At 38.7% G+C, this 19,825-nt stretch overlaps 2 protein-coding genes across 2 annotated transcripts; one reads left to right on the forward strand and one right to left on the reverse strand.

Annotated features, from left to right (window-relative positions):
• The first annotated feature begins 1,048 nt into the window (after positions 1-1,048).
• LOC133981403 (carboxypeptidase A1-like) lies at positions 1,049-8,601 on the forward strand. Its single transcript, XM_062420064.1, has 11 exons — positions 1,049-1,116; positions 2,424-2,505; positions 2,677-2,811; positions 2,971-3,075; positions 3,786-3,887; positions 4,103-4,204; positions 4,312-4,422; positions 5,126-5,216; positions 6,042-6,241; positions 6,443-6,527; positions 8,323-8,601. The coding sequence occupies exons 1-11, from the start codon at positions 1,049-1,051 to the stop codon at positions 8,508-8,510; spliced, it is 1,269 nt and encodes a 422-aa protein (XP_062276048.1). The 3' UTR covers positions 8,511-8,601.
• A 1,897-nt stretch (positions 8,602-10,498) lies between these two features.
• Positions 10,499-19,301, reverse strand: cep41 (centrosomal protein 41). Its single transcript, XM_062421088.1, has 11 exons — positions 19,264-19,301; positions 18,880-18,943; positions 18,329-18,376; positions 16,903-16,964; positions 16,422-16,491; positions 16,060-16,186; positions 14,169-14,335; positions 14,009-14,076; positions 13,517-13,631; positions 12,973-13,194; positions 10,499-12,130 (listed from the first exon to the last, which is right to left on the reverse strand). Exons 1-11 carry the CDS (start codon positions 19,294-19,296, stop codon positions 12,000-12,002), a joined length of 1,107 nt encoding a protein of 368 aa, XP_062277072.1. The 5' UTR covers positions 19,297-19,301; the 3' UTR covers positions 10,499-11,999.
• Between the last annotated feature and the right edge of the window lie 524 nt (positions 19,302-19,825).

The following is a 19,825-nucleotide window of genomic DNA, read 5'->3' on the forward strand; positions in this document are numbered from 1 at the left end:
ATACAAGTCAATGGAGAATTCAACAACTTCTCACTTGATTTATAACCTCAGTAAACGTTTTCAAAATGTATTTATTGTCTCAATCGCTAGTTTAAAGCCTTCCACAATGCAGTATGATGTTCATTTTGGCCTCCCTGATTTTATATTTGACGATAAAGCAGGGTATGCATTAGGGCGTGGCTACGTCGTGATTGACAGGTTGATTGGTTCACAGGTTCAGGAGGGCGCATCATGTCCCTCCTGATGCCCATATGAGTAGAATCGGTGTTTTTATTTTTCCCGGCATGCACCGGAAATTTTCAAGATGGCGCTGCTCAGATCCGATACTATATTCTGAGCAGCAGTCCACAAACCAATAGGTGACGTCACGGATGTTACGTCCATTTCTTATATACAATCTATGTTTCTATGTCTGCATTATTTTCACATCCTAAATACTTAGGGCAACTTCAACATCCACCTCCTTTTTCAAAAGATTTTAATCCAAAATACTTTATATACATTTAGTTATAGCACAGGATGAAACTGTCTTTTTTGATCTGAATTTATTTCTTCCTGATCCTGTCACGTTTTCTGACAATGAGTTGAGTGAATATTTTTCATATTAAATGGAAAAAAGTGAAACATTTCAAAGTTGACTTTTATTTAGACTAAGTCATTGTCGCATAATTATACAGACCAAGTGCATTTTCATCTTATGTATTAAATGCACCAGTCGAAAGTTTGGGCACACTTCCCCACTCACTTGAATAAGAAGCTTTTGACTGCTACTGTATATGTAACACAACTGTATAAACCAACACTAAACCCAGCAGACATCGATCAACCTTCCTCTTTCTTTAATAACTGAACAAAGCTTCAGATGTGTGAAAAAACATAAGAGTTCATGGTGCAACTTTCATCGGTTGTCTTCATCTGGTGTGACAACAGCACCAGCTCTTGACATATACCTCCATCACCTTAAGCAAGGTTGTGGTTTGGACACGTAACCCGGCACATTCAGCTATAAAAGCGGGTGTTCAGCCCGGCCAGATTCACACTGTTGGTCATGATGAGGGGGCTGCTTCCATTCGCCGTGCTGTTTGTGGCCGTTTTCGGCAAGAAGACATTTGAGGGGTAAGTGGTCTTCTCAAAGCCTCTCACTGGTGGATTTGTAGGGTGTAACTGAAAATAATAGTATGTTTGAACTGTATATGTGGACTAATAATAACTAAACATGTAATTCCGATAATAAAGGTTCTTTATTTTTTGGTTCCCTTTAAATTGAATGCATACTATAAAGTTAGTACAGGAAACCCTGTGCAGTGGACAACACAGTATGCAGAAATAGACTTTTTAAAGGGCCAGTTCTCCTAAATTATGTTTAGATTTATTTGTCCAGATTTTGTGCCTCCAACCCTAAAAACAATGGAGGTGAGTGAAATGTGACTTCTGGCACTCAAAACATCAAACAAATTATTAGTTCCAATCAACAGCAACATTTCATCTCAGAAAAAATGCATGGGATAATCTGCGGACCTCACTGAAACTGCTGTCACAAGTTCTGTAAATGATCCAGAGTAACAGGGATTCTGTAACCCTAGTGTGCGATACTTTAAATAGGGACCCATGGCAAACATTAACTCAAAAAATAGGTAGAATTGAGTGCTTTTACTGGGGCCCCTGAGGACTCCAATACATTAGTATAATTGTAATGAAGTCATTAAAGTCAGTGTAAAATGAGAATTTGAAATATTGATTTAATTCTAAATACATTATACATGTTCAAAAATTGCTACTGAAATCACACAAAGACTGATGACTATGTAATACTGAATTGTACAGATAAACTGATTAGAAAGAAACTGATTAGAAGGTGATTGACAAAGTAAATAATATGAATCATAGAGTGAAGCACTTGAGATATGAGAAAGAGTATGCTTCTGGGGTCTGCAGGTACCACAGTCTGTAGAATTAAAGTTAAAGCTGCACTAACACTTGGACATTTTGACATCATTTACCTGTGTAATGATTATGTTCTTCAGACATTTGAAATCTTAAAAGTTTATCTTTTGTTTCCACTTGAGGCCACCAAATTATAAAAGTACTTTGTTCGGCTTGATATAGAAGATAAAAGCCACACTGGGAATTAAACCCAAACCCTAACCCAAACCCAAACCCAAACCCTAACCCTAACCCTAACCCTAACCCTAACCCTAAACCTAGGAAGTGCTTTCCTTTGTCAATCAAACTGGAGGCTTTCAAACACTGACACTAAAATCCTAAATCATCACTCTGACTGTTTATTTTTGTGCAACTGCTGCATATGTAAGACCGATGAGCCTTGAGAAATCAGCCACATCATGTGTGGAAACTTCTCTCTTAGCCTGTGGTCCTGAGTTGAGTAAAAGGTTGTAAAACACTGGTGTTACTCTTTGTTACAGACATCAGGTACTCCGCATTGTTCCAAAGAATGATGTCCAGCTGCGTCTTATCAAGGACATGGAAGACATGACTGAGTTCGAGGTCAGTTATCATCATCTGAAAATACACTAAAATAGGTTTCAACACTTTTCCTATATTATCTTTGTCTCTTTTCTAAAATCTAACACAACAATTTGTTTTTAAGCACCTTAAACACTAAACGAGCACTTGATTTGTCTTAATTTGTTGCATGATGATTATGTTTTCTTTCAGTTGGACTTCTGGAGGGAGGTGAGGGATGTGGCCACTCCTGTGGACATCAGAGTTCCCCTCCAGAGCCTGCAGTCTTTCAAAGATTTTCTGGAGACCCAAGACATCGAGTACTCCGTCACGATTGAAGACCTCCAGGTATGGATTCTCGAGTCCAGGCTGCAATAGGAGATGAATTTCACTTACTGTACCTGTTTCGATTTTTCAAATTTCAATCATCTTAATGTAACCAACTAATTGACATAATTAGATTTGTTGATGTGTAACTTAAATATAAATGGTGGCACTGGCCTGCAGATGATGCTGGATGAAGAGCAGGAGGAGATGGAATCTGCTGCTCGTGTCGCCAAGCCCAGAAACACTGACAGCTACGACTACGCCAATTACCACAGCATCAGCGATGTGAGTACATACAATACAACTGTTATCCAGTAAAAGTATACTGCTGCCTCAAACAGCATTTGTGAATGACATTTATAAAAATTTAAGTCAGTGTCAGTTGACTTATCCACAAAAATTCACATTACCGTCTCAATTCAATGTAATTCCACCTAAATTTTCAACAAAATGATAGCAACAAGTAAAAGAAATAGAAAAATGATTCTGCATGAAAAACACATCTAGAACAGATATTATACCTTAAAAAACATATATTTTAAAAGTTCAGCTCCTATTTTGTATACTTCCATCAAGCCTGATCTCTTGTTCTTATAATCTGATACCTGAATGGTTACAGCACATAAAGCATAGCTGCCACATCACTGGCTGGGGACCTTGCTGCATTGTCATGCCCTTTACTTTCCTGTTTCCTATCTACTTCTCCACTATTAGCTGTCCATTAAAAGCAAAAACTGCCAAAATAAAACCAATTCATTACTTAAAAAATCAGTTTGCTTTGATAATTGGACCTGCAATCGGCGCCTTTCTCTTGACAGTAGAGCTGTCGCTGATGATTTGGCTTCTACTAGAAGCATCTTTTAGATTATCTACAAAATTATTATAATAGCACAACAACAACAGATCCAGAGTCAGTCAAGACCAGACAATGCTACAGAGAATCTTTTACCCAACTGATAGTGAATTCAAAGACCAGGACTTTGTCTTTGTTTTAGATCTACAGTTTCCAGGACATGCTGGTGGCTGAGAATCCCAACCTGGTCAGCAAGGTTGTGATTGGTCAGAGCTTCGAAAGTCGTCCCCTGAATGTGCTCAAGGTAAATGAAAGGAATAACGGCTATAATACTGTACTTCATAGAAAGTAGTACTGTAAGTAAAGCATTTCCTCGACAAAATGAAGACATTTTTGTTCATGCATGTGTTAATGTTAATAAAAAATCTTTAGAATTGCACCATTTATGAAATACGCTTGCTCATTTATTCCTTGGATAGGATAATGTTCAACTGCATGTTTCCTTTTTCTGTTTCGTAGTTCAGCACTGGTGGAACCAACCGTCCTGCCATCTGGATCGACACTGGAATCCATGCCAGAGAGTGGATCACTCCGGCCAGTGGTACCTGGTTCGCCAAGAAGGTGCTTTAGTTTAAATGACTCTTAGGTTGTGTTTTGTTTCCCCTCACTGTCTCTGCAGCTCCTGACCACTGATCATCTACACTGGAACATGTGTGCTTTACATTTAGATTGCAACTGATTTTGGCGGTGACCAGGCTCTCACCGCCATCCTCAACAGGATGGACATCTACCTGGAGATTGTGACCAACCCTGATGGCTATCAATACACCCGCGACCAAGTGAGTCTCATATAGCAAACAACTTTAACTGCCACATATAGTTTTTACCGATGATATTTAGATGAGATACTGAGTCATGTAAGGGTTTTTTTAACCCCCAAAATTCTCACGACTGCTGAATAAAGAAATGTCATGTGAATTTGAGTATTATATACCTTTGTATATTGTATGTTCATGTACACCAAGAACAGTAGAACTAGTAGATTTACAGTACTGTGCAAAAGTCTTCGGCCATCACAACCATACAAACAGAAAATACAGGAAATATGTACACAATTTTACATTTTTATAAATTATTATTAATTAAGGTTCAATTGCATTAATGTTTAAGAGCCAGGTTCCTGCTATTGCTCAGTGAAAGGGGAGGACACACTAAGTACTTGCCAATTTAGCCTATAGAAGCTGTTTTATTTTATCTTTTCCCTGTTTTTTAATAATGCATACACATTTCCAGTATTTTCTGGTTGTATTCTAATTAAGAGAATGAGAAATAATTATACATGGTCATTATAGCATTAGTAAAACAACAAATCTAATGGTGGCCTAAGACTTTTGCACAGTACTGAATATTAGTTACATTGAATTAATAGTGATAACAATGTTGACAACCAAACAAAAAAATAAGAAACAAAAACAAAGCGGATGAAATATTCATGTTAGGTAAATAAGATGATAAATATAAGAAACAAACTAATGTTTCCAGGACCGTCTGTGGCGTAAGACCAGGAAGCCCAACCCCGGCTCCCCCTGTGTTGGAGTTGATCCCAACAGGAACTGGGATGCTGGTTTTGGAGGTAATTTCTTTCCGTCTTTGCTGGAATATACCAAGGCACCACATGCATCTGTCAGCATTTATTAAGCTCCAGAACTATTTTCTAAAGCAGTGGTTCCCAACCTCTTTTACTATAGTGACCTCTAAATGTGAAGCAATACATGCTTTGGGCCCCATATGTCACATGTTGCATCTCTATGATCAAAATTAAAATTAAAATCTAATTGCACATATGCAGTTACCTGTACCTCAATCGATCAATCAATCTTTATTTGTATAGCGCCAAATCACAACAAAAGTCATCTCAAGGCACTTTACACGTAGAGTAGGTCTAGACCGTACTCTTAAATTGAAAAAGACCCAACATTCCCACATGAGCAGCACTTGGCAACAGTGGCAAGAAAAAAACTCCATGTTAACAGGAAGAGTTAGAACCAGGCCCAAAGTGGGTGGTCATCTGCCTCGACCGGTTTGGGAAGAGAGGAGAGAGAGGAAGAATAGGAGAGAGAGACATTGAAAATCAACATTGAAGCTAGTCGGTCCGGGACATCCCGACGTCTACAGGCCCAGATTACCTGTGAGACGAGAAAGCACAGACAACTCCGGGGAAGAAGTTTAGGTTAGTGAATGCATTAATAGTGCATGAATGTTAATCGATATAGATAGATGGATTGAGAGAGAGAGAGGGAGGAGGAGAGAAGAGAAAGGAGCTCAGTGCATCATGGGAGTCCCCCGGAAGTCTAAGCCTATAGCAGCATAAACTACGTGCTAACTATAAGCTTTGTCAAAAAAGAGACAGCAGCATTTGTTTCCTTGCTGTTTCTCTGATTCTGTTCTCATCATGTAGGGCCTGGGACCAGTAACAACCCCTGCTCACAGATCTACCGTGGACCCAGGGCTAACTCTGAGTCTGAGGTCAAGTCCATTGTGGACTTTGTGAACTCCAATGGCAATTTCAAGGCTTTCATCACCGTCCACGCCTTCTCCCAGTTGCTCCTGTACCCTTACGGCTTCAAAAGAACTCCAGCCAGGGACCGGCGTGAGCTGGTAAAAATACACCTTCTACCTTTTTTGAGTTCTTTACTCTGAATTTTAGTTGGTTGAGCTCTTCTCTGGGCTCTGTGGTTTTATAGTCCCTGTGCTGGTTTGCCTGTAATGTTAGAAATGTAAGCACATGCAACAATAATATAACAAACAAGAGCAACTGTGTAGTCATCTGTATGTGATCATAGAAATTTCTTTCTGCAGGATGCTCTGGCTAGGAGGGCTACCACTGACCTGACTTCCCTGTTTGGTACTCGCTACAGATTCGGCAGCATCGTCACCACCATCTGTAAGTTTCAGCAACACTGTTATACACTGGTTTTACTTCATCCCACCTAATAGTCATTATCCTGCCCAGCTGCCAGAATAAAACGTTGGCTTTGTCTGTTCTGCAAACCCCAGATACGTTAAATCTCTATGTTTCAGTTTATTATGTAGCACATCAACATTTTAACAAAATGTATTGTCACAAACTGGCTCAACATATGTGACAAGGAGGGGAGACAAGTCAGGATTATAAGTGCCAAATGAAAATGTTTTATTGTAACTTCAACATATCTACAAAAAGCATGAGGTTTGGAGATTAGTGGCATCAGTGGTGAATGTAGTGTGTGGATGAGTGAGACATTTGTGTGCTGCTGGAGTGTAAAAGGAAAACGCCAAAACGAACCCAGAACCTGTAGCGGCGTGGAACCTCGGAGAGAGAGAGAATGAGACCAGGCTGGCTTATATCACCTTGGGTAGAGGCCTAGCCAGGTGTGAACACCTTGCCCTAACGACCCCTCCCTGACTGCCAACTCCTGCAGGAAGTAATCAGCTGCATGATGACGAGCAGAAAGGGAGGGGTCGTAACAGTATCATATCAACATTTAACGTGACGTAGTTCAGATGAGATCTATATGACCTGACTTCCCTCTTAGGAGGACGAGGGGTTGGGTGGTTAGCCAGAAACTTGGTTAGATGGGTTAGGGTTAGAGCTGTGTTCAAAACCACCTTGTGACCACTGCCCGCTTCCCCTTTCAACCAACAGAACCCAGTGTTTTTAGTGAGACGTTGGGATATTTGCATCCTTTTTTATTATTTTTAAATCTTAACCCAAACCATTATCTTTCCTTAACCAAGTGGTTTTTGTGCCTAAACCCAACTGGAGCTTAACCACAGTGTCACATCATAAAGCATAATTATTCAACTGATCATTGCCAACATTGAAACGTAGACATTCAATGTATAAAATGTAGATATTCAACATATCCATGGTTTCCAGAAATGTACAATACTTACATTTTATTCTGGCAAATGGGTAGCATTAGCAACAAACATATGTTCCTCTTCTTCATTAAATATTGCCCAAAGCAACTTAGTGCATTCAGCTTCCATAGGAGCAAGAACTAGACGTAATCAAAAGCAGAAATTTCAATTCACAGTTTAGCAGAATAAATGCTTTTCAGCACAGTGAATTCAGGGCACCCTTAGCGCTGAAGTGCCTTTGGGCAAGACCAATTATTTTCTTACTTATTATTTACTGCTTTTTAAGCTTTGTATTATCCAATCCCCAAAGCATTACAACATCTGCAAGTAGATATGAGGTGCAGTGCAAAGTTAACATTCAACCAGTAAAAACAGATCCTTGGGAGACATTTTTGTTGTTTGAGTATAAAGTCTGATGATTTTTATTTTATTCCAGCGGGTGTGAGGTACATGAATCTATTTTAATTTTAGACCCTTTAGCACTGGTACCTTTGAAAACGTAATCTCAGATTAAACTAAAAGTGTCAGGCTCAGACAGACAAAACTGGGACATGAGGGGAGGAGATAACGATGCACAGGTGAAGACAATGGACAATCACACCTAGAAAGAACACTAACAGGAAGTGAGGGAATCCCAACAAAATAAAACAGGAAATCAAAAACAAACTAAACAGTATGGGACCTGACAAAATGCTGAATTATACATTTGAGAGTAAGGTCACCAACATTTTTTATCATTAAACAATGGTCGGGTGCCCAAATGAAGGTTGACATGTTTTTCTTGCTGTAATCATTCCTTATGTTCATTCCCTCAACGATAACTGCTTCAATTGCAGACCAAGCCAGCGGTGGCAGCATTGACTGGGCTTACGACCAGGGTATCAAGTACTCCTACGCCTTCGAGCTGAGGGACACCGGTAGCAGCGGCTTCCTCCTGCCAGCCAATCAGATCATCCCCACCGCCCAGGAGACTTGGCTGGCTCTGATGGCCATCATGGATCACACCAACAGGAACTCCTACTAAAGTGTTGGTGAAAGGGGAAATCCCTGAGGAGACTCCACTGTTGGTAAATTACATCTTGAAAATGTCATCTTTTCGACTAATGTCATCTTTATTATCATATTCTACAACTGTTAAAACATCACGAAAACCACAATCAGGCAAATAAATGGGCTCATTGGAAAACTGTGGTTTCCATTTCTTTATGATTATGAAGTATTTTACTTTGTTGCATGTTTACACACATAAATGCACTTTTTTTTTTTTTACTTCCTTTAATCCTCTCGTTACTATGAGCAACATAAACATCCGCATTCTTTTTTAGTCATATGTTAGTAGTTAGTTATAGATACTCATTTTCAAATCACAGTTAGTGAAGGTTACTTGGGAGGTTTTTCAGGGATCAGTGTTGTGACCATTACTGTTTATTTTGTACATAAATAAATTATGTGAAGTGTCCGAAATACTGAAAACGATTATATATGCAGATGATATACACATTTACATTGTTGTGGGGACAACTCGGAACAAGCTAAAAAGTTGGTTTGATGCAAATAAATTTACACTGAATTTAAGTAAAACTAAATATATATCCTTTGGTAATCATTCAAATAAGAAACTCGTTGTTCGGCCCGGCCAGATTCACACTGTTGGTCATGATGAGGGGGCTGCTTGCATTTTCCGCGCTGTTTTTGGCCGTTTTCGGCAAGGAGACGTTTGAAGGGTTAGTGGGCCTCTAAAGGCCAAAATAAAATCCTCTTTTATTAAAAAAAACCCCACAACTGAATGCCTCCTGTTGCAGAGAAAAAAAAATTATAAATTGGAGAGGATGTTTTGTTTAACTAATAATAACTGAAATTCAAAAAATAAAAGTTCTTTATTTTAATTTAATGCATTAAAGGACGAAGTTGAAACACTGTGTGCCCGGCCGTGACTTCCTGTTGAGCAGTGAGATTCTATTTTGAGCTGTTAACATTTTTACATTTTGGTTAAAATTAATGTAAAAAATAAATAAATCTTTAAATGCAAATATTACACCAACAACAAAGTGTTTTATTAGTCATTTGTAATGCTATGAAAGAATAAAAAAGAGGCAACTAATTTGATAATAGATTAATCAATAAAGTAATTTACTTATTTAGACTATAAAATATTCTCTGGTTTTGGACAAAACAAGGACTTTGCTGCTTTGGGATCTATAAAGTGGTGAAGGGCATTTTTCACTATTTACAATAAAACATAATTCAGCCCTATTTTTTTTTACACAGACTGTTTATGTTGCTGTAATGAGCTGTAACATGTGTGATATGTTCACTATACTTGTCAAAAGTTTGGAAACACATTTCCCCATTCACTTAAATGAGAAAGTGTGTCTAAACTTTCGACTGTTAATACATTTTATGTAATACAACTGAATAAACCACAACTAAACGAAGCAGACATTGATCAACTTTCCTCTTTCTTTAACAACTGAACACAGCTTCAGATGTGTAAAAAACCCTTTTCATCTGGTATTTTCAGGCTGGTGTGGCAACAGCACCAGCTCTTGACATATATCTCCATCACCTTATGCAATGTCGTAGTTTTGACACATAACCCGGCACATTTGGCCATAAAAGTGGGTGTTCAGCCCGGCCGGATTGTTGGTCATGATGAGGGGGCTGCTTGCATTCGCCGCGCTGTTTGTGACCATTCTCGGCAAGAAGACGTTTGAGGGGTAAGTGAGCCTGTCAATGCCTCCCATTGGTGGATGTTTAGGTTGTAATTGAACTGTATATGTGAACTAATAAATATGTATCTCCAATAATGAAAGGTATTTATTTTGTGGTCTCCTTTAAATTTAATGCATCCAATTAATTACACCCAACAAAAGCTTGTGCCTCCAACCCTAAAACAATGGAGGTGAATGAAATGTGATTAAAGTAAATTGAAGTTCTGGTTTTCATTTAATAACTTCTACCATTTGTTCGGTCAACAAAGAAACAACTCTAATAAACAATTTTACACTTTATTTAACATTCATTTACAATCCAAATCATGTGATCAGCTAGTTAATGTCAGTTAAGACTGATGATGAAAACACAGAATCATGAAATAAAAGGGCTCCATAGGTCATTAAATGCACTTCATAAGATTGTGTCCAGGACATGTGCAAAAAGTCCCATGCAAACAAACCAACAACACGCAACAAAAGGCCACAAATTACAAATTAGCAATACTGTTTTTCACATTTGAAAATGATCATTTTGTTACAGTCAAGTGAGAGTTTACCGGACGTAAAAATAGCACATAAAGGCTGAAGTTGCACTGTTGGTTAAAGCATCACAATAAGACATCAAGACAGGATGAAGCATTTTACAAAAATACAGCAAAACTTCTCCCAAAATTGATCCAAGTCTGTAACATTATGTGTACATATATTACATCTACTGTATTACAGAGCATTTCCTTCACAACATATTAACATTCAATTTTCTCTGTCTCCAACAAATAAACATCTTTTCGCAAGGCCCCTTTACTTGAATGTCATATTAATGAAGTTAAATCTGACTTTTCTGGAGATAATAACCTTTAAATAGAAAAAAAAACAACCATCAAAACATGATTTGAACAGATCAGATCATCCTCAGACACAAGTGAAGAAAAAAAACTGATGAGAATAGTGTTACGTGAAATCTTGAATTGAGTCCAAAAAGGATTTGTCAGCTCAAAAGGTTCACAGATGAGGCACTGTGCAAACATATACACACCATTTATTAAATATATTAAGAAAAAAAGACACAGGAAGGAGAAAATACTACAGTTTGACATGTGATTTGTGAAGATGAAGACTGTCATGTTTCACTGCTCACTGATGACTGAACTGTTTTTCAAAAGTCCAACATTTTCCATTTGAAAATTTCATACTGTTGTCCAAATCTCATAGTCTTAATCTGAGATTAAATATTTTGGTTGTTGTAGTAAAACCTACGATGTTCACAGCTATTATTAGTTCCCAAAATTGAAAATCATATAGCAGTTTTTTCTCTTAACCTCTGTAGGAACCCTGTCCTCCACCAGAATTTTCTATTTACAAAATGAAGCAGAGTTTAGTCGTTTCAGTGTTGTCAGAGTGCAACTGATATCTACTCTCAATACAGCAGCAACAAAGTGCGTAACAATTGGTCAGAAGCGAACGGAAATGATCACGATTTAGGAATTTTACAGCAAAATGTAACAGATGGCGCCAGAAACCAGATCGTCATTTTGATAATGATAATCTCAATTTTGCGTCACTTCACAAACACACATGGGGAATAAAAAAAAAAAAAATCAATGAAAAAAGTTTAAAAGTCACTCTAAGTGTCCACCTCTGAATCTACAGCAGTATCATAGAAGACTATTTTGAGGTGTGTTTCAGTTATGGAGCAGAGGGAATGTAATCTGAAGTGAATGGACTCTGTGTTGGAGGTATGCTTGTTTGAGTGTGTCTAATGTATGTGGGTGAGAGAGGAGGGGGGGGGGGGGAGGTTGTTATTTCCAGGGTCTGCTGCTCTGAACCCTGGCGCTATCTCCTCTCCCGGATGTGGAGGAAGTCATTCGACTCCGGGCGCTGGACGTTTTGGACTGGGTGCTGCTGGATGACATCCGGCTGGACATGCGGCCTGCAGCAAACACACATGCAAACAGCTTTCTTTAGATGAGAGTCTGGTTTATACTCTTAGGTTTTGTTTAATTACTTCAATCTCCAAATACAAAAAAACTAAAGGATTTCAATCAAGAGGGATGGGCCTTACTGATTCTTCATAGCCCTATTTTGTTATCCAGTTTAATTAGACTGGTCAGTAGTATTGCTTTGATGTAGAGGTCCCATAGTTTCCCATAACTTCCTAGACAGTATGTAACTGTAAATTCACAGAAAGGTTCCTGCAAAGACCTGAACATGCATACACTTCAACACATGGAGATTAACACATAAATAATATATGGATATAATGTAAGATCATGCCAAACTAGTTGATATGGTGTTTTATTGAGAATTTACTGTTTTTAAGCAAGTTAAATTATTTGGTACAAAGTTTTTAGGGTTACACCACTTAGACATTTTTGCCATAATCCTCTAATATATTCTCTCAAAATGGATTAAAAGCAGAAATCTTATGCTGAGTGCACAAAAAAATAATGTGTGCAGGTTATTCATATGTTTATTTTCACATTCAAACCCCTTTAAAATTTGACTACAACACATAGACACCAAAAAAAACAATCACTGACCCACATAATTGTTGAAATGGAGCATGTTTTTTTTTCAAGGGGAAATTCCTCTGGAAATCAACATCTGCTCATAAATTCAACACAACTGACTAAACTGAAATAGCTGTTGCAGATTTTTCCTCCATTACCTAGTGCCACACTATAAAGCTCTTCGCAGGAAACTTCCCTAGAGGATTGTTAGGTAATTACAAACCCTTAAGATGAAGTGTTTCTGGCTGGTCTAATATCTTACTGTTGGAGTTGCTGGGGATGAGCATCTCATCCAGCTGCTCCTGGATCTTGGCCAGCTCGTCTGATGTGAACCGCCACCTCTTCTCAGCCGTCTGCGTCGACTGCTGCTGCTGCTGAACGGACAACCTCTTTCCCCTCGATGTTGGAGGAGATGAAAAGCATGAGGTCGGGATGGAGCCTGTCGTCATTGCCTCCGGAAATCTCTGAGAAATTAACTTGAGACCTTGGAGAGGAGAGGACAAAAGAGTGGAAAAACAGATTTTTACTGGCTGAAACATTTTCATTAATATTTTACACCAGTTAAGTATAGTTAATTAAATGCTCTTCAGTTTCACTAGATTTGAATTTGTTGATAAAGTAAATGTTAAGGAGTGTACTAGCCTCTGATTTTTACTTTCAAGTAATCTCCAGTAACTTTAAGCTCCAGCCCCACTTAAAGCTAAAAAGTGGCGATAACTTCAAATACATGATGCAGCCTTTTCACTAAAGATCAGATCATATTTAAATAAATCAGACTAGAAAGCTTGAATGATATGAGATCTCACCTCCGGAAAGCAGAAATAGATTTTCAAAGCCTCGTTCGCACATGGTGGTGGCTGCCTGGCTGGCTATCCTCTCATCCTCATCGTACACAATGATGATCTTCCCTGCTGCATTTTTCTACATAGTTTGCAGGTTAAGGTCAGACCAGTTAATGGACAGATGTAGCATGACATTGGTGATTTAACATGAACCAAAAGACTAGTGAGTGTTGTGTGGATTGTGATACAGGGCTGCAGCTAAATTATTTTCATTGTCAATTAACCTGTTGATTATTTCCTTGATTAATTTATTTGTTTTTTAGTCCATAACATGTTTATAGGAGACTAAATAAACCATAAAAGATTCACATTTAAGAAGCTAGAATCACAGAATTTGAACTTTCTTTCGTAAAAAATATCCAAACAACTAATCAATTATAAAAATAGTTGCCTATTAATTTAGTAGTTGACAATAAATCAATGAATCGACTCGTCGTTGCAGCTCCAGAAGGATACATATTCCAGCACTTCCTTGGTGTATGGGTTCATAGTTCGAGACAACAAGGCGATGGGGAAACTGTGTGCTGTAGGAATGAGAAGATAAAAAAACAGAGATGATACAAATAGTTCTTGAAGGCATTAAAAGTCTGATGAGCTTTGTGTTCTCGCCACCTACCGCTGATGATGTGGCAGCGGTCGAACTCGTCGCGGTCCCGTACGTCCAGCAGCAGGTAGGGGCAGTCGGGGTAGGGCCTGTCAGCCAGGTCTGGGCTGGACATCGACATACTTGTCAACTTCTGACTGTTCCTGTCGAGGTTCAGCTCCCCCACACCGCTGATAACACTGAGGTGAAATAAAATCCTCTTTTATTTAAAAAAATGAGTTAATTACAATGTTAAAAAACAAACTCTTTTAGGAGATCTTGCATAGAAAATGTGTGTTTTGGTCCAGTGTATTTCCTGTTCACAAGTTCTTAAAATAAATCACAATGGAGTATTTGATATAAGAAAATAACAGTCAAAGCAGAGCTCATTATCTGTAGTGGGCGACTTAACCACATATTAAACTTCTTTTGGGTAAAGTGTTGAGTTTTGGCTATTTGCAGAGTAATGATCACACAGTCTTGTGCATTGATTTAAAATGCAGACTGAGGAGCTCTGATACATCATTTTATCCCCTGCCACACAGTCAGACATGAATCTTCTTTGATTTGCCTTTGTACTATTTTCTGTAAGTCTGTATCCAGTACAGAACTGTAGTGATTTCTTTCACAAATCAGGGATGGTTGGATTTGGCTCCTTCTCTGACTATCAAACATGAAACCTGAGACGACTCTCTGCAGCAAATCGAGTTGTGGAACTGAGCCAAACAACATTATGGAAGCACACCACTTTCCCCTTGTGTAGGTTTACCCCAGCACTGCCCTAATTTCTCTCTCCATCTGTCGTCGCCACAAGGTGAAGATGAGCTAAAAGTTCTGTCATTAAAGAGGCCCAATCTGCGGGCCCTGGAGAGGCCACCACAGATAGAGTTACACTCCCCAGCAGGTTTATGTTCAAACTGTAGGAGATGGAGGCTCAGGTGAGAGGAGGGGACGCGGAGAACACATGGAGGGAGGTTACTGACGAAATGGGCGTCTTCTGGGACATAAAGGTGAAAGTACAGTGTGTTAGTGCAGACGCAGACATGGTGGGTGTGGGGTTACAGATGTGCTTTTGTTGTTAAGGGGTTGTTGGATCGCTGGGTGTGACAATGGGTGAAAATACGAAGCCACTGCACATAGAAATACTGACGACAAAAAAATAAGAGGAAAGCTCTAGATTTTTCTGTTTGTGTGGCGTATTCAATTTTAATTTAAAATTTGCCCGAAAGTCTGAAATTCTGCCTCCAACCCAATGCAACTGAGGTGAATGGGATTTCATATTGGGTGTACACTGCATTTCAAGTTTTTAAGAATTCAGCAGTGTGTTTGTCCAGAGACAGTTTACTCGGGATAATCCACAGACATCAGAAGTGGGCCTACTTCTAAATAATACAGTGTCTTCTTTGAGTATTTGGGGCAAAACAGGGACAAAAATTGTGGCCGCTGATTTTATAAATGTAGTTTTTTCAATGCTGTGACCACCACAAACACAATTTAACTGTATCGTGGTTGAAGAAGAAATCTCAAAATCTGGGCAAATAAAAACAAATTTCTCTGCATGGCTGGGTACCACCTGAAATAAGGCAATTTAAGTCAACTGACCATTTAACACCCATTCAGTGCTGATGAATTTGTAGCTCTAACCTGCAAGAACACAAACTAATCATTATCTGATTATATCTCAAAATACATTTGAGTGCTTACTGAGGGAAGTTTGTATCTGAACAGGCAGGGTATGTCACAGATTAACAGTAAGTGCAGCTAAGACAGAGGTACAGTTCCCTCCAATGCGAACACCTAGTGGAAATATTTGCCTTTTCAAATGTATGAAGCAACTTGATGACCAAACTATAAGTAATATATGTGTTGTATGCAGTTTGGGGCAGTTAGTGAGGTTTTTTTAGGGTGCTGAGCTGTGCCGAACCTTAGCAGCGTTGACCGGGCGGTGTAGCAGATCTCTTTGGCATCCTGATGGTCTGACGCCTGCGGGGAGCCGTTGGTGTGTTCAGACAGACTGTCCAGGTCTGCGTCAGACATCACTGACATGCCGTCTGCAAATGAGTCAGATTGTCACCAACTGTTCTCTGAGACTTATATCCTTATAATCGTTCATAAAGTTAAAGTTAATGAGTTACTTTATACTTTAATCTTACTGGAAGTAATTATACTTAAGCTCTTCAGTTCTATGTGTTATTTTTGCCTCTTTACTGCTGCAGTGACCTGATTTCTCAATGCAGATAAATAACTTTTCACTGTGTTACGTGAATGACTAATCGTGCCTCTTACCTTCTGGGACAAGTGAGTCACCGTCAGTCTCACTTCCATTCAGGTCTGATACGGAGGCCACTTGAAGGAGCTGGTGTGAAAAATAAGATTAAAAAAAGTTAAAGATGCTTGAATTGGGAAATAAATGTACAAAGAGAATGGAGTCTGTAAATCAAATTAACAAGCCAAGCAAAATGCATTCAAAGCTGTCTGTTTAAAACTATTCAAACTGTAAATGAATCACTGCCTTTATTCTGTCACCTCCAAAATTGCACTGACTACAACAGAAATCTAGCAGAATGTGACAGTATTGTAAGGACATAATATTACTATTTTTTACTGCTATTGTTTGTGTATTTATTTATTATTCATTGTTGTTGCTTTATGATTTCTATTGATGCTCTTCTATATTTGCTGCCCACTTTGCTGCTGCAATAATGTAAATTTCCACACTGTGTGACTAATAAAGGATATATTATCTTAAATATTCATTGATGCTCACCAATTGCGCAAACGTCGTCACCTTTAGTCGTTTGAAGATTTCGTCTTTTCTGTACCTGTAATCTGAAGGAGAAAAGAGAAGAAGCAAATACTTAAATCTAAAAATTGACGGATAGAAGAGCCTCACAGCCTTGAAACATTTTATTTGGATTGACTGCTGTAGCTGAAGATGATAACATTGCGTCATATCAAGGTCTAATCATTGTAACTGATAATTGTGATGATTAACTAGAAAATACCACTTTAACCACTCCTCAAACCCACACTACATACAACTCACCTGGGTCTTGAAAGTCCTCCTTTACCCCTTCCTCCTCTAATGCTTCACCAAACCTGAGCTCTACAAGCTCTGTTCCCATGCTGCCTTCCAGTTAAAGCTGCCACTGCTACACCCAAGTCAGGCCACACACTTTTATCCTTGCTAACTGATACTGGTGTTACCCCCATTGTGACTCCTCTATCTTACACTCCATCAAAAGGCCTCTAATGGCACCTGACCAGCAAATCCCTATAGTTCGTGTCCAGTGTCACAGAGGAACAATTGTGGACAGCAGTACAATCCTCCATTGGAGAATGAGGGAAACGGTGTCGCTTATCCCTGAGAAATCAGAGGACAGGTCAAATCTAAATGACCACTGTCCACAAAGAACTTCTTTAAGTGGGAAATATCAGTGGGTTAGAGCTTCTCCGGTTTACCTCTTGATGTGCAAAGACGGACACAGAAAAGAAACCCAACTGTGTGAAGTACGAACCTGATCTCAAGCGTACAGTAAATAGTTTATTTCCACTTCAATCTAAGAAAAAGGCCCTGAGGGAGGTTTATTTCCATGTGAGTTTGACAGAAGTCTGCCAAAGTGGAGCTATCTGATGCAACTGTTCACATTTGCGCAGAATGGAAAGTGTTTAAAAGATGTCAATGGACTGAACTGATGTTGTGTGCACAGCGGTCTAGTGGTCCAGTGTGTAGTGAGGCACTATTTTGCACTGAGTGGGTCAGAAACCAAACTGCTATACGTGTCCTTGTAAAGTTTCCATTAGGAAGACATTGAGGCTGTTCCTATAAAAAGCAATCACCATCTGTTAGGCCCACTGAGTGCCATAAAAGTGAACTGAACCTCAAACACAAAAGTTTAAATGTGAAGACTTCCAAATGGTGGGTGCAAACAGCAAAATATAAGTTTCAAATGTACTTCAATGGTGTCATTCCAGCTATGAAAAATACAGTTGAAGTGAAATATTTTGAGTAAAGACCCAAGTATAAAAACTGACAAAATGCTGCTAGAAAACTCACAGTGCATGAAACACCCGAGTGCAAAAGTGCATATAGCAGGGTAAAAAGTATAACAAGACATACACATAAAAAGATACCTATAAAGATATGTACAATTCCTTGCAATATCTGGTACTCCTTCTAATCAATTACTCACATTTTTTAATCTCCTCCAGTTTTTCCATATACTTCGAGAGGCTGCATCCTGTCAAAACGAGAGAATGAGCAATGTAAACAGTTTGAATTATAAGACGAGGAAGACGAAAACTGCATTCAGACACATCTGCAGGTCCTCATCAACAAAAAAATATAAAATAAAACATGTGACAATACAAGGACAAGACAGTATAAATATATACAGGGTTAAAACTGATACAGACATGTGTTGCAAGGCTTCCAAAAACAAGAAGAGTACTTAGTGTCCCTTTGTGTAGGTTGGGCTAATGCCATTATAGCTTCATTTTTTAAAACATTAACATCCTAAACACAGCATGAAATGTGGGGACAGTGTTAGAAACAAACTATGACTAGCAGCACTCCTCCATCTTGGAAGCTTAAGCACGATTGTGAATGCACCATTAAATGCAACCTTCTTCATGTTTTGCATTGCTATAATTGCACCATAGATGTGCTGTATAGAGTGGAGTGTAATATGCTTCTGTCTTAAATTAAACATCATTGAATTAGGAAATCAGTGAGTCTGATTACCTGTGTCCAGCCTTGTTTTGACATTTTGATACTTGGCGTTTTGAGGAATCCTTTTTTTCATGTACTGTACAAAAAAGAAAAAAGAGGGAAAAGGCAACATGGTTAGCTTGAATAACACGTAGCAAAGGCTTGGTAGTAAAAAGGTTGACTCTTATTTTGTCAAGCTTAGATGTTTTATAAAGAGTGTATAACGATATGATACCTCACAGGTGTGCTGTGGTTGGCATGGTAACTTAACACTGATGAGCTAACAGGCTAACTAGCGTAGCTCCGGTTGTTTTCTCGTTTCTAGATTCACAGCACATGATAACACTCGATAACGCAGTGATGTCAGCTAGCAGGTTAATATAATAATGAATGCTGTCATTTAAAAATTGGCATTACCTGCACACTGCCGATGTCCCGATTGTGCGACATCTTCTTTTTTTTAAACCTAAATACAAAACGTCAGGTTCCAACTTTAACTACCTCTACGCTGATTGGTCGGAGGGTATTTCAAGAGCGAATCGGAGAAGCCGATACTGTGGCGGTCAGCCTCCAGAGCAGTTACGACTGGCTAGTTGCTTAGCAGCGGAAGACGCTCCACCTCACTGACACGGTGCATTCATGTTACGTAAAAAATAGGAATAACCGAAGAAACGAATTTTGAGTAAAAGAAAGGTCAAAGACACTGGCTTGTTAATGCTCATTAAATTTAAAAAAAGGTTTAATTAAATTACTGTTACGTATGAAAATGTTCATGATTATAAAGGGGTTACACCTGAAGACAGATCCTTAAGATTTTGCTCAGGAAGAGGGGTTTCCCCCCCTCATTTTTAAATATTGAACAGGCTACTGAATACATTGTTGTTTTTAATTCTTTGAAATTATTATGATTATTGTTATATTTTATATGTTTTGTAAATGAATCATGGTGTGGGCTTAAATCGTGAAAACATTTGTTAGA

This window comes from Scomber scombrus, chromosome 6 (genome assembly GCF_963691925.1).
Source record: "Scomber scombrus chromosome 6, fScoSco1.1, whole genome shotgun sequence".
NCBI lineage: Eukaryota > Metazoa > Chordata > Actinopteri > Scombriformes > Scombridae > Scomber > Scomber scombrus.

Excerpts from the sequence above, each read along its gene's own strand:
- LOC133981403 (XM_062420064.1), top strand. The coding sequence starts at position 1,049 with ATGATGAGGGGGCTGCTTCCATTCGCCGTGCTGTTTGTGGCCGTTTTC. Across the intron at positions 1,117-2,423 it reads GGCAAGAAGACATTTGAGGG|ACATCAGGTACTCCGCATTG; the intron begins GTAAGTGGTCTT and ends TCTTTGTTACAG. Across the intron at positions 6,242-6,442 it reads CCAGGGACCGGCGTGAGCTG|GATGCTCTGGCTAGGAGGGC; the intron begins GTAAAAATACAC and ends TTCTTTCTGCAG.
- cep41 (XM_062421088.1), bottom strand. The coding sequence starts at position 19,296 with ATGTCGCACAATCGGGACATCGGCAGTGTGCAG. Across the intron at positions 16,965-18,328 it reads ACTGGAGGAGATTAAAAAAT|ATTACAGGTACAGAAAAGAC; the intron begins GTGAGTAATTGA and ends TTTCTCCTTCAG. Across the intron at positions 16,187-16,421 it reads TGACTCACTTGTCCCAGAAG|ACGGCATGTCAGTGATGTCT; the intron begins GTAAGAGGCACG and ends ACTCATTTGCAG.